The 15,186-nt window shown below is 31.1% G+C and overlaps 1 protein-coding gene across 1 annotated transcript; it reads left to right on the forward strand.

Annotated features, from left to right (window-relative positions):
• The first annotated feature begins 2,718 nt into the window (after positions 1-2,718).
• Positions 2,719-9,310, forward strand: LOC105338554 (transforming growth factor-beta-induced protein ig-h3). The gene is made up of 6 exons (XM_011443733.4): positions 2,719-2,982; positions 3,441-3,652; positions 5,597-5,786; positions 6,241-6,339; positions 7,546-7,653; positions 9,199-9,310. Exons 1-6 carry the CDS (start codon positions 2,838-2,840, stop codon positions 9,300-9,302), a joined length of 858 nt encoding a protein of 285 aa, XP_011442035.3. The 5' UTR covers positions 2,719-2,837; the 3' UTR covers positions 9,303-9,310.
• Positions 9,311-15,186: the final 5,876 nt, after the last annotated feature.

A 15,186-nucleotide genomic window follows, 5' to 3' on the forward strand; every position in this document is an offset into this window, starting at 1 on the left:
CACAAAAGCATAATATTCTCAGCACAAACTCATCACGGTAACTTCTACTGATTTTCTTTTTATATTTTCCAATAGTAATGTTTTAAAGCAAATTACTAAATTACTTGAATCTCTGAAAGTGCGTTTTTACTGTGTACATGTTTAATGGCATGTATACGTATTTGTAAAATGCCAATAATGGTATAATGTATGTTGCTTCATAGCTTGATTTTTTCGTTTTGTTACCCATATAAAACAAACTAGCATAGGCAAATTTATGGGGGAAATCGGACTTTTATTAATAATTAATTTCAAAATTAAGACATTTTTATCACAAATACATGTCAATTTTCAAGCGAGACCTATTTCCATTCACATATGGTCGCATTTGATGCACAATGATCGATAGTAAGAATTTGCGATGCCTTTTCTAGTATCCTTTTCGTGCTACCAGAAACTTGGTTCCATTTCTATATTGAAAAGCTTGTGTACAGCGTTGAACAATACATGTCCCTCTGCATTTTGCCTACAGTAATTGACAAAGAGATTGTGACACAGATCATTCGATTTCCTTCATCATATCACTTGCCTTGAAAGTCTTTTCCGGTAGGCCGATGGTATCAACATCAGCGTCGGATGTGTTATGAAATGAAAAGCACTACAATGTCATTATCGTAAATCTGCGTTAATGGTTATTAGAACTGATGGAGGATGGACAATGCAATTTCTTTTCACGAAGATATACACAAAAGAGCCACAGTGCACGACTACACAGCTTTGATTAAATCAAATGACGTTTGAGTAAATGCTATTAGTGTACATTCAGCAACCAAGGTCTGGAGGGAGGTAGAGGATTTGTAACCAGTGTATATCTGTAGTTGGCATTAGCTGACATCTACGTGTGTTGTTTCGTGTAACGTGATCAAATGTTTAGGTTGAAGATCATAAACAAAGAATAGAGTTTTGTCATTGCATTATGGAATATGGATCTTTTATTTGGTTGAGTCTTGAATTCTTAAACATTTTACCACTGTACTGTATTTCGAGTTGTAACAGCTAAATGTTCATCTTATTAATGTCTTCCGTTTCCAACAGAAGACCTCATAGAGATTGTAGTGTTTTTTCTTTCTTTCCATTTTTTTTAGACCGGACGCTACAAATCTGTTCTTTATTTTTTAATTTAAATGCATGTATTGAATGAATCAGTATAAAACCTTACAAATGACATGTCCTCTGTACAGTGTTAAATAAACAAGCAAACTTTGCTTCCTGTGAATATTGTACCCGTGATATCTAAAAAATTGTATGTGATTAAGACACTAAACTTTTATGGGCGATAGGCATTTGATTTGCGATGCGTTTAACGGGTTTCATTTTGTCAATCTCACTACCGGCTCAAACAAACCAAGTTTGTATTAAGTTTACTGTGTTTCTTTCACTGTTTTCCCTGGCCTTTATTTACAACTACTGATTGATTTTTTCTCCATTTCCTAACTTAATCCATTGTGATTCATTGCTCTTTTAAAGGGATATGGTCACGATTTTGGTAAAATTATATTTTTCTGTTTTTATTATTTGCAATGCTGTCGAAATGCATCTCTAATGATCACATGAATTTTGAGAGTCAGTCGTAGAGTTTTAAGCAATATACAGGGCTCATAACTCTTTATCATATAAACAACGCTCGTGTCCTGTTTTTGTTAACATAGGTTCAATATACCTGTAAAACATCTTTTTCAAACTGATTTGTCTATCTTCTTACTCATTTTAGTGCATAAATAAACAGTTCTTAACGTTTAACAATTTTCAAATCAACATTCAAAATGTAAACAAAAGCTTTGTTTACATAGCAAAGAATTTTAAGCTCCGTAACTCGCTTATATCTCAACAAATGACACCTAAAGTTTGTTTGCCTAGTAAAAATGCTTTACTGAAGCATTGCAAACAGTAGAATCGGAAAAATGATTTTTGACCAAATTGTAACCCCATGCTCCTTTAATCTGAGAGGGATGAAATAATATTATATCATAAATATACTATATATTATGCAGTTCTGACAATTTTATCGATCGATATAAACCATCATCAACCTAAACAGTCACGGACCACGCGAAATGAATATGATGTCAGACTTACATACATAGAAAAATAGTCATTTCTTTTATTTTACGTATAAACGTTCCAAATAATAAATTAATTGCTTTAATTTTCTTTTATGATTAATTCATTAGTTTGTTAAAAGAAAGAAGTAAGAAAAAATATAAACAATGACATGTTTTCCTGGTGATTCATTCGGAATATAAAAGTACATGTAACGATCATTTCTCTTCATTATTGCTGCTCTCATATCTGCATGAACCACCAAACAGTGAAGTTTACTGTTTAAATAAAGGTTTTTCCTAGTTTGAGCAATGATAACGCTTTTATTACAGTTAACAAATACCTGATCAAATACCTACTATCTAGGCACGTCATCCTTAACAAAAAAAAAATACAGAATTATCCGCGGTTAATCGCTCTAAGCAGTATTCTTTAATGCAATTAAAAAACCAAATTCAATCAAAATTGTTTTATTGCATTTCCTCGACCATTATGAAAAATTCAGGAATTGTTATATTCGTGAAAATAGTTCTTTATCAACAGTATGTAAACAACCTTATGACAGACAGTCTGTAAGCTCCTTTGTATTGCAAGATAATGCTTTGAATATTGTGATAACGATGAAACATTCCATGTTTGATAACCATTAATTCACAACAGGTAAAGGTTCAAATTCTAGACTGATACTACCGCGTGTTTTTGTGTTTTGCACTGCCGTATATCTAAGGGAAGAAAGGATTATATATTTGTAAGGAAATATGTATCAACAATTTTTTGTCCTCCTTATGGTAAATCTTGTATGCAGTCAAGACAATGTGTTAGACATTGCAAAACAACGTGGAGCCATGACGTTGGTGAAGTTACTACAAGACGCCGAACTGAGCAGCGTTCTAAAAGGCCAAGGTATGATAAGTTCAATCATTACTACAGAGGTCAAATAAGTGTACATTTCACTGGTTCTCTAGAACATGAACACATTTGTCCATTTGTAAGTTTTCAAATATCAGTAACGGTTTGTTTTTTATAACGTAACAAATAATTCAACTTTAAGAGGACTGAGTGGCCGTGGCTATTTTTAGAGTGCACTGATCTCCTTAAGAAGAACTATGTATAAAGATATTAAAAAAGAGCTATGTATAAAGATAATAGAAAAAATACTCAAATTTTAAGGCGGTACTACACTTTGTATTTACTCAATGAATTATAGCAAATCATACCTGGAAATTCAAAAAATGATTTGATAATAATTGTTAGCCACCTAACCTCCTTAATCTATCATTTTTCTTTTCTATATACGCATTATTTTGAGTATTTGGTTCTTCAAAACGCCGCATCATAATTTTTGGAATCTTCTTCTACAGGTCCATTCACACTGTTTGCTCCGACAGACAAGGGATTCGATGCTCTTCCTGCCGATGTTTTGGATAAGTTATCAAAAGATAAAGCTCTTCTGAAAAAGGTTTTATCATATCATGTCGTTTCCGGTAAAATACTGGCAAAAGATCTTAAGAATAACGAACTTTTGGATAGTTTGGACAACCCTGAAAAACTCAGAATCAATATCTACGGCCAAGTGAGTTTTTCTTTATCTAATATATATTTAGATTTAAGAATACAAACCATGCCTTGGGTTTGTTTCTTTGTTGTTGTTGTTGTTGTGATTATGGTTGATGTTTAAGTACGATTTATGAAATAATGCAATAGATGATGCAACAGTGGTGTTGTTGACAAAGCACTTTTGTAAAGGTTGCATTCTTTATGTTGCATTTCAATGAAGTTGTAATCGTGACTTGTCCGTTTCAAAAGAACTTAATACGTGGTCCCGAATCTCTAACATTACATCAGTATTACATTAATATAAGTATGGTTTTACTGTTATTGATTACAATAACGAACTGGCAGCTATTAATAATGAGCATGTATATGGTTTAGTCGTAAGTGTTCTGGTCCCTTTTTAAAATCAACCCTTGCCTCAGAGCCCACAACTCGATTCTCTACCACTACATTAGAGTTCAATGTTACATGTTATGTCCAACAACTTGTACTATGGACTGATGTAGAGTGTAAACGATCAATACTTTATTTTGAGTTAAGCAGTCTTACAATATAAAGGCACGATAGATACCTTAAACTAAACAAGTATTGAAGAAGGAGTTAAAATACAAATGTACCTCATCACAAATAAGTCCTTACATAGTCAACTTGAAATTTGAATGAAACACCATTTTCCAATTAATATTAATTTTATAATTTTTGATAAAGACTATCACTCAAAAATCTTAAATCCGCAAAATAAAGCGGTCACAATAAACATTGTATAAAAAATGCATACTCTTATGTAAAAAATAAGTTAAAATTGTTTAATTGCTATGATTTAAGTTTTCAAAACCAATGATTGTGTGAACACTACAAGTTGTAAACTAAAATTTTCTTAGCATTAAGGGACACAATAAACAATGAATATGTATATTTTGTTTTTGCATTTGTATAAAAATAGGGAAAAGTTCAGAAAATGGTGCAGCTCGGTTAAGTTCTTCTCGAGAAATCTTTTTTAAAATTGCAGAATTCTACAGTTATACCATTAGAAATAAAATTACATGTTTCAGATAGGCTTGAACATACGATAAATCATGTAAAAATCTTTAGAATATTAACTGTATTGTATATCAATTAAGCACTTTGGGGCATCACTTCAATTTAGATCATAATCGGACCAGACGTTTAATTTCCCTAAGGGAAATCAATTGCTAAAGGCGAGCAAACAAGTATATGATTATTTATCTCTCAGTAAAGACACTACAAAAGCCCGTTGACGGACTTGTTATTCAATCTAAATGATTAAAATTATCTATTACATCTACACCCGTCTACGGACTGTGTACGTTGTGGTTATTAAGATTAACTGATTAACTTTCTTTTTCTCTTTAATTTGTTGATTGACTAACAAATCTCAGAGTAATACGGCCTTCAGCGGTCAAACACTCAAGAATTCCAACCCTAAACTTTAGTGATGCCTTAATGGTAAATCATTTCACTTTTGCTCTGTTCTAAACTGCATCAAACTTTGCAATTAGTGTTTAGACTTTGTAGTCTATACTGGATACAAAGGCATTAAATACAAATAATTAAACAATTGATATATCCTTGTAAAGGTTCCATCCTTGCATACAAAAATATGATATAGTCTTGTTTTTTATTTATAATTTCTATAAGAGAAACTGTGTCTGTAGATGTACAATAGAATTACTTGCGTCGATTTTGAATGTAGCTAAAAGAAAAGCAAAACACCCATCCTTCTGATTTTAAATTTATTTTTTATTTAATTATTAATCAATAATCATCATAAAAGCAATGGCTTACACTGCTAGTGGGTTGGAATGTTAATTATTAATAACTATTTTCGGGTAGAAATTCATGTACATGTAAAGGAAAGAGTATGTTTCACGTAATAAATAAGAGTGTGAGCATTATTATCTTTGATAAAATCTTTGAGTTTCAATTTCATAAATTTTGCCAGGATGTTTTTGCCACAGGGCGTAAAGTGATACTACCTGACAATGATGCCTCCAATGGTGTAGTCCATATGTTAAACCAAGTCATCTACCCCGTTCCCACGAAAAACATTGTAGCCGAGGCTTCCACAACTCCGGAACTCAGTACATTAGTGTACGCCGTTATTCGAGGAAATTTACAGAAAACGCTAACAGGTACCTGAAAATGATATCACGAATGCAATATTTTGAATAAATCAATCTCGTGAACAGAAAATAAATCATATTGATTTGATAGTTTGAAAATTGACCTTTTAAAAAAACGTGATAAGAAGTCAAATATACAATGAATTTTTTAAGAAGGCTCGATGGCTGTAGCCATTTTCAAACTATATCAATGTCCTTAAAAAGAAAAAATGAATTTTAAAAGCTAACTTATTTGGATTTTCATTTTATGAGATTTACAGTTTATGGCTTAAAATATCATATTTCAAGGCATATCCCATGGATAATGTTGTTGATATTCAGCTCCCTTAATTCATTCCGTCCGATGAAGGACATAGGACGACTACAACTAATGGTGCTCTCTATATCGCCTCTATAATAATCACTATGTTACTTTAAAATAGTTCTGTGTTTAGTCTAACAGCGTACTTTTTATTGTTTATAGACGGCAACTTCACGGTATTTGCTCCAAATAATGCTGCTTTCCAAAAGTTACCTCCTGGGAAACTCAGCGACCTCCTCAGTAATGAAACAGCCCTTGTTTGTAAGTACATTGTAATCGGTACCTAATGTTAAGATCTAAGCATGGAGAAATAAAAAAAATATATCGTGTGTGTTATCTGCAGATGCAAATGAATGAAAAGGAAATTATGTCTCACATTCATGTAAAGTAGATACATCAGAGATCGCGTTTTATCCAACCATTGGAAATGTGAGCGCAAGAAGGAAAACAATTTACGGCGTGTATAATATAAAAGTTGTATTGCAGGACAACAGGGATTTCATTTGAATAAATTGCACAAATTAGTCTTTAATTGTCATGTTCAGAGAATAAGAAGAATGATAATAAGAATCAGATATATTGATTCAAATGATATACTTGTGGTTTTATGACCATTGCTTCCATAAATTTGAATCAAATTTGCAAAGCTGTCGACAAAATCTTAATTATCAAGAAATGTTTGACATTTTTGGCTGTTGATGAATTATCAACCTACAGCTCCCGTAACGTTCATTGGTATTCTCGTTGTTATATTCTCCTCATGAGTATTGTTTTTCTTAATTTGTAAATTGATCTTAATTCGTTGCAACGATACAAAAAAAGTGTAACAGAGATAGGATTGAAACCAAACTGCGATTTTTTAAGGTCTTGTCTTGAATTAATGTCGAAGTATTGGAATGTATTTTTTGATGATTTCACAATCAATAAACAAGATAGGTTTTCTTGATCGCATCATTTAAGAATGAATAGTAATAAGTGAAGACTTATACGCTGGGGTTTGCAACAAAAGAAGAAAAATTTCAAAAACAAAGATCAGACAATTGTTTCACATGGTGACCCGGAAAAAGTTTCAATGTAATCAGATACTTTGAAATATTTCTAAACTTTGAAAAATGGGACTTTACAATTTTTAAAATATTTACGATACATTGAATAAATTTTCTTATCTGGTTTTTTTTTTTTTTTTTACTTACGCAAAACCAATCTTTGTATCTGGGTAAAAATATCTTCATGCATGTACTTCAGATCGAATTTTTTCATCGTACTAAATTGAAGTAAATCAATTACAATAGTTTCAATCTTCATGAATGAGTAAATTGCAGCTTTCATAGATCAATTGCGTTCTATCAATGATAATTAATGTGCTGGTAAATCAATCAGAACTGTTTTTGATTTCGTGAATCTTTTTAAACCGGCCATACATGTATCAATTTCCGGGATTTTGAGTGTTTGTGTATCTATTGACAGCTCTGTTGACATATCACGTGACCGAGGAGGTACTCTACAGCGGTGGACTGAAAGATGGACAGGAAGTTCTCACGGTGGAGAAGTCAAAGCTCGTGATTAGTATTAATGGTAATCACACTCAGATAATTCAAACACTCTCCAGTCTCCTTGAAAATGGGCTCTGTTTACAATGATAAAAAGATTTTCCTTTGTGTAACTATATTTTCTAATTATAGTGTATTATTCCAAGATCGGTCAATGGCATTTGATGCATTCTTCCGTTAATAAATATAATCAGGTCATAATAGGTTTAAGTAACATTGCCTTAATTACATGTACACGCACTTCCAAGATGAATTCTTGTCACAATAAACATTTGATAACTTATGGGGAAATAACATGCTTTAACGTTTGGTTGAGATTTCATGTCATTATCATAAATGAATCGGGCTTCTCTTAATTTTGAAAATAGTCTATACTAGCCTATATTATTCGTGATGTCATCCGGTCATTATGATATACATGTACTTATATATAAGCTATACAATTACAAACCAACAAAAAGGTAACTATTTATTTACAGTTCTAATGTTTTTCAGGCATGATAGATCTATTTCTTCCTCTAGAAAATAACATGAGCCAAGCAATTTTTTGTCCATGATTTGTCAGACTAATATTTGTTCACTGATATGTCTCCGCTTAATATTGTCTTGAAGAAATAGCCTCGAAACTATATAATCCGTTGCTAGAATTACAAAACTTTTGTAAATTGTCCCTTATTTGGATTAAATTTCGTTTCGATAATAAGCTCATTTTGAAATAAAAATCACGGGTTACAGCTGTCCTTCTGTGCAGTAAATACTGTATACAGGCTTATTTTCGCCCCCATGTAAATTTCGCCCTTCTACACTTGCAAACGGTTTCACCCTGTCTTGAATTCGCCCGGACACAGTTGTTTTAAAGGAGGGCAAAAGAGGCGAAAATTAAACGGTGACGAATATTTTCATGTATACAGTACAATATATTTCCTCAATTGGAGCGGAATGTGCAGCACTTACATGATACGGTATATCAGTTTTTTTCTGCGAATCGGAGCCTAGAACGGTATATAAAATTAATGCGAATGAAATGTTCACTATTTCAAAGTCAAATTGTAAGTATAATTCACGATTGTTTAAACCTGTGAGGGAAAAAGTATCTTAATTGTCGCTATTGGCAATGAAAAATTCAGACATTGAAACTATTTACAGGTTTTCCATAATGTAATATGATAACCGATAATTATGATAAAACAGTCATAGATAAATAGATCATGTACCGTTACATATACCAGTAGCTCAGGTATTATTAAACATCGGTTTACGCAAGGAATACGACCGTTTAAATTAGCTTGTCAATGGAGGCTTACAAATCTAGTATCTGGTGCTTGTCCTCCGATTCCGTGATTTGTACCTTTAACTACACTAAATGAACACAGTTCATCGTACTTTTACTTACCTGTTTACTTTATCAGGAAAGAGAAAACTCTATTACAAGAACAAACTTTGTATCAAATTTACGCTGATTTATTTTCCGCAATTCGGAAATTAATCGTCGCGAACAAAGTGGAAATTGGATTCACGCGGAAAAAAACTGATATACGGTATATAATATTCCTTTATGACTTTATTCCAGGTGGCGTGGTGAAGGTTGGTGGCGCAACAGTTGTACAGGCTGACGTCAGCGTAACTAACGGCGTGATTCACGTCATTGATACCGTACTCACTCCGCCTAATTAACAATGTGATTAACAAAGTGAACATTAAAAAATGCTTTGAAAAAAATATTGTATAGTTCTTATTATGACATAGTTTTTCGTCAATATCTTCCTTTAATCTAGATTTCTTGAGTTTTATATTGTATATTTCTGTTATATGCACTGCTATCACAGAGGCTCTATGTTTATCTTTAATATTCTTTGTCATGATTAAACATACATCAAATTTAAAGTTCATATCATCAAATAAAGTAAACTGACTTTCGCTTTTTGTTTGTAAAACAAGTGTTGTACAGACTAAGGTACTTTACCAGTATTTGCTTTAAATTAAGGATAGTAATAGTTATCATGTGCAAGAAGATGGCAATTGCTATATAACAAATTTGAATAACAATTTGCTTACAATATTTAATATATGTAAAGAGAAGAAATCAACAATGAAAATAGCAACCTGACATCCTATGACTTAAACACGTTTACAAACAACACCGTACTAACATTTCATTAAAATATTTAAAATTGATCTGAAATAGAGACAATTCATCAATATCATAAAATTATTAAATGTATTAATAAAATTAATGAAGAAAGTCATAATGCAAAACGTATACAGTCACGTTTTATCTAACGTGTTTCTTTTCAATTCTACAATGTTGTATACGGCAGACGAGTTCTCTCGCTTTGGCTGGCAGTCCAAATACGATAAGTAAGCATTTTTTCTGTAAGTAATTAATCAATTAAAGTAACATTTTCAGTCACAAATATTTCTAATAGCATGTACGGAAGATAAAGGTATAAACTACACGTGAATAATAAGACCTGTATTAAAAGGAAAAGGAAACACATATCTAATCTGCTCCATAGTTGAATATTCTTGATGTAAAAATCTAAAATAACGTATCATATGCCTTACGTTTTATACAGGTGAATCATAAGTTATTGTACTTTACAGGTAGAGGCATTTTATCAGATAAATGTTATTATTAGTCTAATTGGTTGCCAAAAAACCCTGTAAACATTGGTTTTCATTTGACAAGAGTCTTGTCAATATTCTTGAAATGAAAAAGAAATAAAAATTCCTCACAAACTTTTTGACGCAATCCTGAAAATAAACAAAATCTACAGAAAAACTCTCTCTTTCGTTAAGTTGTAATTATTATTATTTTTTTTTTTACAAATTTTGAGTGGCAGATTTTGTTAAGTTAAAAAAATCCATCCAAAAAAAATGTTTTAAAAATGCCGCAATCATCCAATTTGCTACGGAATAGACCCTTTTTTTGGTTACAGTATTACCATTTTATAAGCGTTTAGACATTGTAATTATATAATACACGACTCTTTATTGTGGATATGGCACTTGGTCAGTTTACAGTGTAATGTACTTCCAGATTTGATTAACAAAGTGAAAAATACACCATTTTAGAAATAATCATAATGGGGATCGGATTAAGTCATTTTAATTACGCGGCCTACATCTCACTTCCTACGAATTCAACATTTCTTAAAATAGAGCATATACATTGACAATTATCTTAAAAGTTAAATCGAACCAAACATATGTAAACTGATATAAAAAGAAAATGTACGAATTCCTGATTAATTTTAGACATCAGATGTGAAGTTATCCATGGAAACCACTGTTGTTGTTTGTTTTTTTTAAAAAACGAAGCTACATGTATATAGACTTTCCAAAGAGACAAAAGCATTGTTTTATACCTAATGCTGTTCACAAGGATCCACCTTTTTTTAATTTTACTGTTTATTCAGCATTATGACATTTTTTTTACATTGTCATTTGATCCTCTTTTGGGGTTTTTTTGTTCTTCAGTTCTTTTTGAAAGTTTAAATACATGTACATAATATATTCAATACATTAATATTACTAAACAAAATATTTGTATCAAAGCATGAACTTTATTAAGGGTGTTTCGTTTTAGAAATCACTTAATTTATTTTAGAAATCCTAAATTATAGACAATACACAACTAGGATAAGAAAGGACAACTCATATACTTGCACGCCTCGATGAGTCACAACTATTATACATCATTGATTGGTGGAAGTTACTCAAAACCTTGAAGTACACACCCATTCATATTTCAATGACAATCCTTTTACACTAAAACTTGACCATCCACAACATTCTTTTAATCATATTATGAAATTTTAAAAAAAGACATCAACCTACAAACTTTATCACTGTCATTGTTTTCTTTGTAAGGCTATTTGCAACCGTAACTGATGAAACAAGTTTCCCTGAATACTAGTCCAACTACATGAGAAAGTCATAATTTATTGGAACTTTTGTGTTTTAAAAGCAGATTAAAATTAGCTTCATACCAGCAACTTTAGATAAAAAGAATTCACTTTTCATGAAGTACTTGATGCTTAATGTTTTGACTTTTTAGAAGTTAAACAGTTGCAGAGTAAAATTTGCCAACAATTATTTATTTACTTGCATGAATTATTTTAACATTTATCGAGTAATTTCTCCTCCATATTTAAAAAAAAAGATTGTGTATTCGCAGCTCTAAAGAAACTGACACGGCTGCGATTTACGTGATCCACTTCTAAACAATTTATCGATTGGTCGAAATATTTAGCAACCTAAGGAAAATCAAGACCTGCACAAAATAATCATCATGATGTCAGAGTCAAATTACCGTATGAGAAAAATTGGCTATTTCTTTTATCCAACATACTGATGTAAATTAACAATAATTCAGTAAAATTTAGTACCTTTCTACGATCAATTCGTAAACTTGTAAAAGGAAGAATGTAATTATAAACAATCAAATGCTTTCTTTGATTTACTCGGAGTATGAAGGTCGCGATCATTGCAGAAAAAATGAAGATAACCCACTTGCACAACCTTCATATCCCGCATGAATCACCAACGAAAGCATTTTATACTCATTGTTAAAAAAGTGTTAAATCTTTTTGGTCACAAAAATTTTCAATGCATTATTTAAAAATTCAATTCTTCGTTGAATAAACTATTATATATAATAACAATTTTAACATTAAGAAATTTTACTTCGGCTGACTTTGTCATGAAACTATTTATATCCCAGATATACCGGTCATAATATGTATCATCTTTGGACTCCTAAACAAAACATCGTATGGAATTCGTAAGCTCAGTAGGCAAATTAATTACTTAGTAAAATTGTAATTCGGAAAATTTCAAACACCGACACCAATAACGATATAAATGTAAAACGATTAAAGATGATTTAATTGAAAATCTGATGAGTTTGCATATATAAATCGTATGCAAGTTGCAAAAGATCTTAGGTAAATATTGCGGGTTTGTTTTTCATCAATGAACGTCAGAGGTTTCAGAAGTTTCAATTCATATATAAGCACTCAGTGAAAGATCCGTTAATCTACAATATTACAATATATTTTGTTCTTTCTGTTGTTTCTTTCTTAAACTATATATAAAGCTGTATATTAGATGAATTGAAGTAAAATTGTACTTTTTATGTTATTACATGTATATGTAATGAATGTTCTTATTCTAAGGATATGTTGATTTGGTTTTTGGTTAACTTAAAACTTTTTCAACAAATCCAGTCAAACTTAAGCAAGATATTTTTTGATAGAAATTAATTGGACTGTGCTTTTTTATATTGGTGGATGTGAAATAAACAAGATTGTGAGATAAACAGCATGATATTGGACGCCTGCTTTAATAAATGACAAATATTTTAATAGTATCTATATAATCTAAAATGATATAGGTATTTGATATGAAAATACCTCTAAGGGGAAAATCTTTTTCCATTCTTTTCCAAATTAAATTTTATATTTGAACGATGCTTACCTTCCGGTTATAATTTATGGACGTCAAAAAGAGCCACGCATAACATTATTCACTTCTTGACGGGGGTAAACACTTTTTCTCTTTTCATTTATATTATTTAGTTGCATTGTGTTTTAAGATATTGTATAATTTCACCAGACAGGACATTCTAAAACAGAAGGATGTTTTTGTGTCAAAAAAACCCAAATAAGATTAGGTAAAGTTACATTACTTGATATAACAAAAACAACCTGTCTTAATTTTACGTTTGTAATGTTTTTATATTTGTACACCGTTTAAGTTTTTAGTTCACGGTGCATCAATTTTAAGAAGTTTGAGAATTAAGAAATTTAAGGTTATTGATTTTAGAAAAATGATTCATTTCTTAACTTTTTAAACTTTACCTGACTTATAAGAGAAAAAAGATCTAGAAAGCTGGAGAGAGAGAGAGAGAGAGAGAGAGAGAGAGAGAGAGAGAGAGAGAGAGAGAGAGAGAGTTTTGACAATGTGCACACATACTTGATTATTAACAAAATTATGTTTATTTTAAAGAATTTCTTGTACTTATGCTGAGGAATATTGTCTTCTCTAAAAAAAATAAACTTTTTCAAGATTTTCTCTCTCATGTAAGTTTTATGTTGTTATTATTTCATACAGTAAGTTAAAGTTATATAAGAGAGCATTGAATTGAAGTGACAATCATGTTGCCGTCGAAACCATGGGCTCAATTTTTTTTTTATATCAAAATGAATTATAAAAAAATATATGAATTCTTTCGAAGGCTATGACACCGGAAATTTGCTAAAACAATCTCATGTGAAAAAAGCACAATTCATGTCTGGCTTAATGAGAAAAAAATAATGAATTTCTCATTTTCCGCTTCGAAATCACGTATGCGCGACAGAATAACGATGTTTAGCATGACCAAATGAACTGTCGGAAAACACTGATTTCTTCCTGAACTATTATCTTGTGTGTATGAAATTAAATGTATCCATTGATATATTCTTTTACAATTTTTTAAATCAAAAGAATTAAATGAATACTTAAAACATCCATCACTTTTAGATAGATGAAACTTGAACTGTTTAATCTTTATTTGAATGGTATGTAAGCTGTATAAAGGGAAGAAGAGGTCAAATTATATATATACTACACGCATAAATCGCAATATTTATTATTTACACAGTCGCAAAGTCATTATGTTAGATGTAACAATTCTCTCTCTCTCTCTCTCTCTCTCTCTCTCTCTCTCTCTCTCTCTCTCTCTCTCTCTCTTTCAAAACACACTATGGTATTTCCACAATGTGCCTACTTTTGTATTTTATTCAAGTGGTACCTGCACGGGATATAAAAATCAACCGGGTTTTGCAGCAAAGATCGTAAAAGTTTACGTTAACTACAAATCTAAAAATGAATACAGCACCGGTGTGGATCACTACAATGTTATTTACATGTTACACCTGTTTAAGGTGTGTAGAAAATTGTTTGTTTATGAGTTTTGATCACATTTATCTAATTTTAGAAATTTTCGTATTTTCCTGGTGCATCAAAATTCTTTCCTGTATAATATTGCATCACAGGCATCTACCTAAATTGTAGATATTTTATTATGGGAAAAATTTAAACGTCATGTGCATATGTATTGCATGCCTGTACATTTTAATGACTGCTTCAAAATCATTATTAAAAGGGGATACAAAGGTATGCAAACGATGGCTAAATTATCTATCTATCTATCTATCTATCTATCTATCTATCTATTATATCATTATATTTTGTTTTCTTTATGTGTGTATTTTTTTTTCGTGTAGTAAATGAACATGTCTCTAGTAGCGTGTAAACATCAGGTCCACCCAAATTGAAGATATCGAACGAAGCCGAAGGTATAATTTCTTTTCATGCCGTTGTAACATATCTGTATCTATCTACCCAACTATCTATATGTCTATCTATCTGTCTGTCTGTCTGTCATTAATAAATGACAATATCAAATCATGACTTGTAGTGTTTCAAAGGAGCAAAAAAAAAAACCCAAAAAACAAAGTTGCAGTACCAATTAAGATAAAACTGGTTTACATAAATACATGCATCATCT

This window comes from Magallana gigas, chromosome 4, assembly GCF_963853765.1.
Source record: "Magallana gigas chromosome 4, xbMagGiga1.1, whole genome shotgun sequence".
Classification (NCBI taxonomy): Eukaryota; Metazoa; Mollusca; class Bivalvia; order Ostreida; family Ostreidae; genus Magallana; species Magallana gigas.

Coding starts and splice junctions, on each gene's coding strand:
- LOC105338554 (XM_011443733.4), top strand. CDS start 2,838: ATGTATCAACAATTTTTTGTCCTCCTTATGGTAAATCTTGTATGCAGT. Junction 2,983..3,440: donor CAGCGTTCTAAAAGGCCAAG/GTATGATAAGTT, acceptor CTTCTTCTACAG/GTCCATTCACACTGTTTGCT. Junction 6,340..7,545: donor TAATGAAACAGCCCTTGTTT/GTAAGTACATTG, acceptor ATCTATTGACAG/CTCTGTTGACATATCACGTG.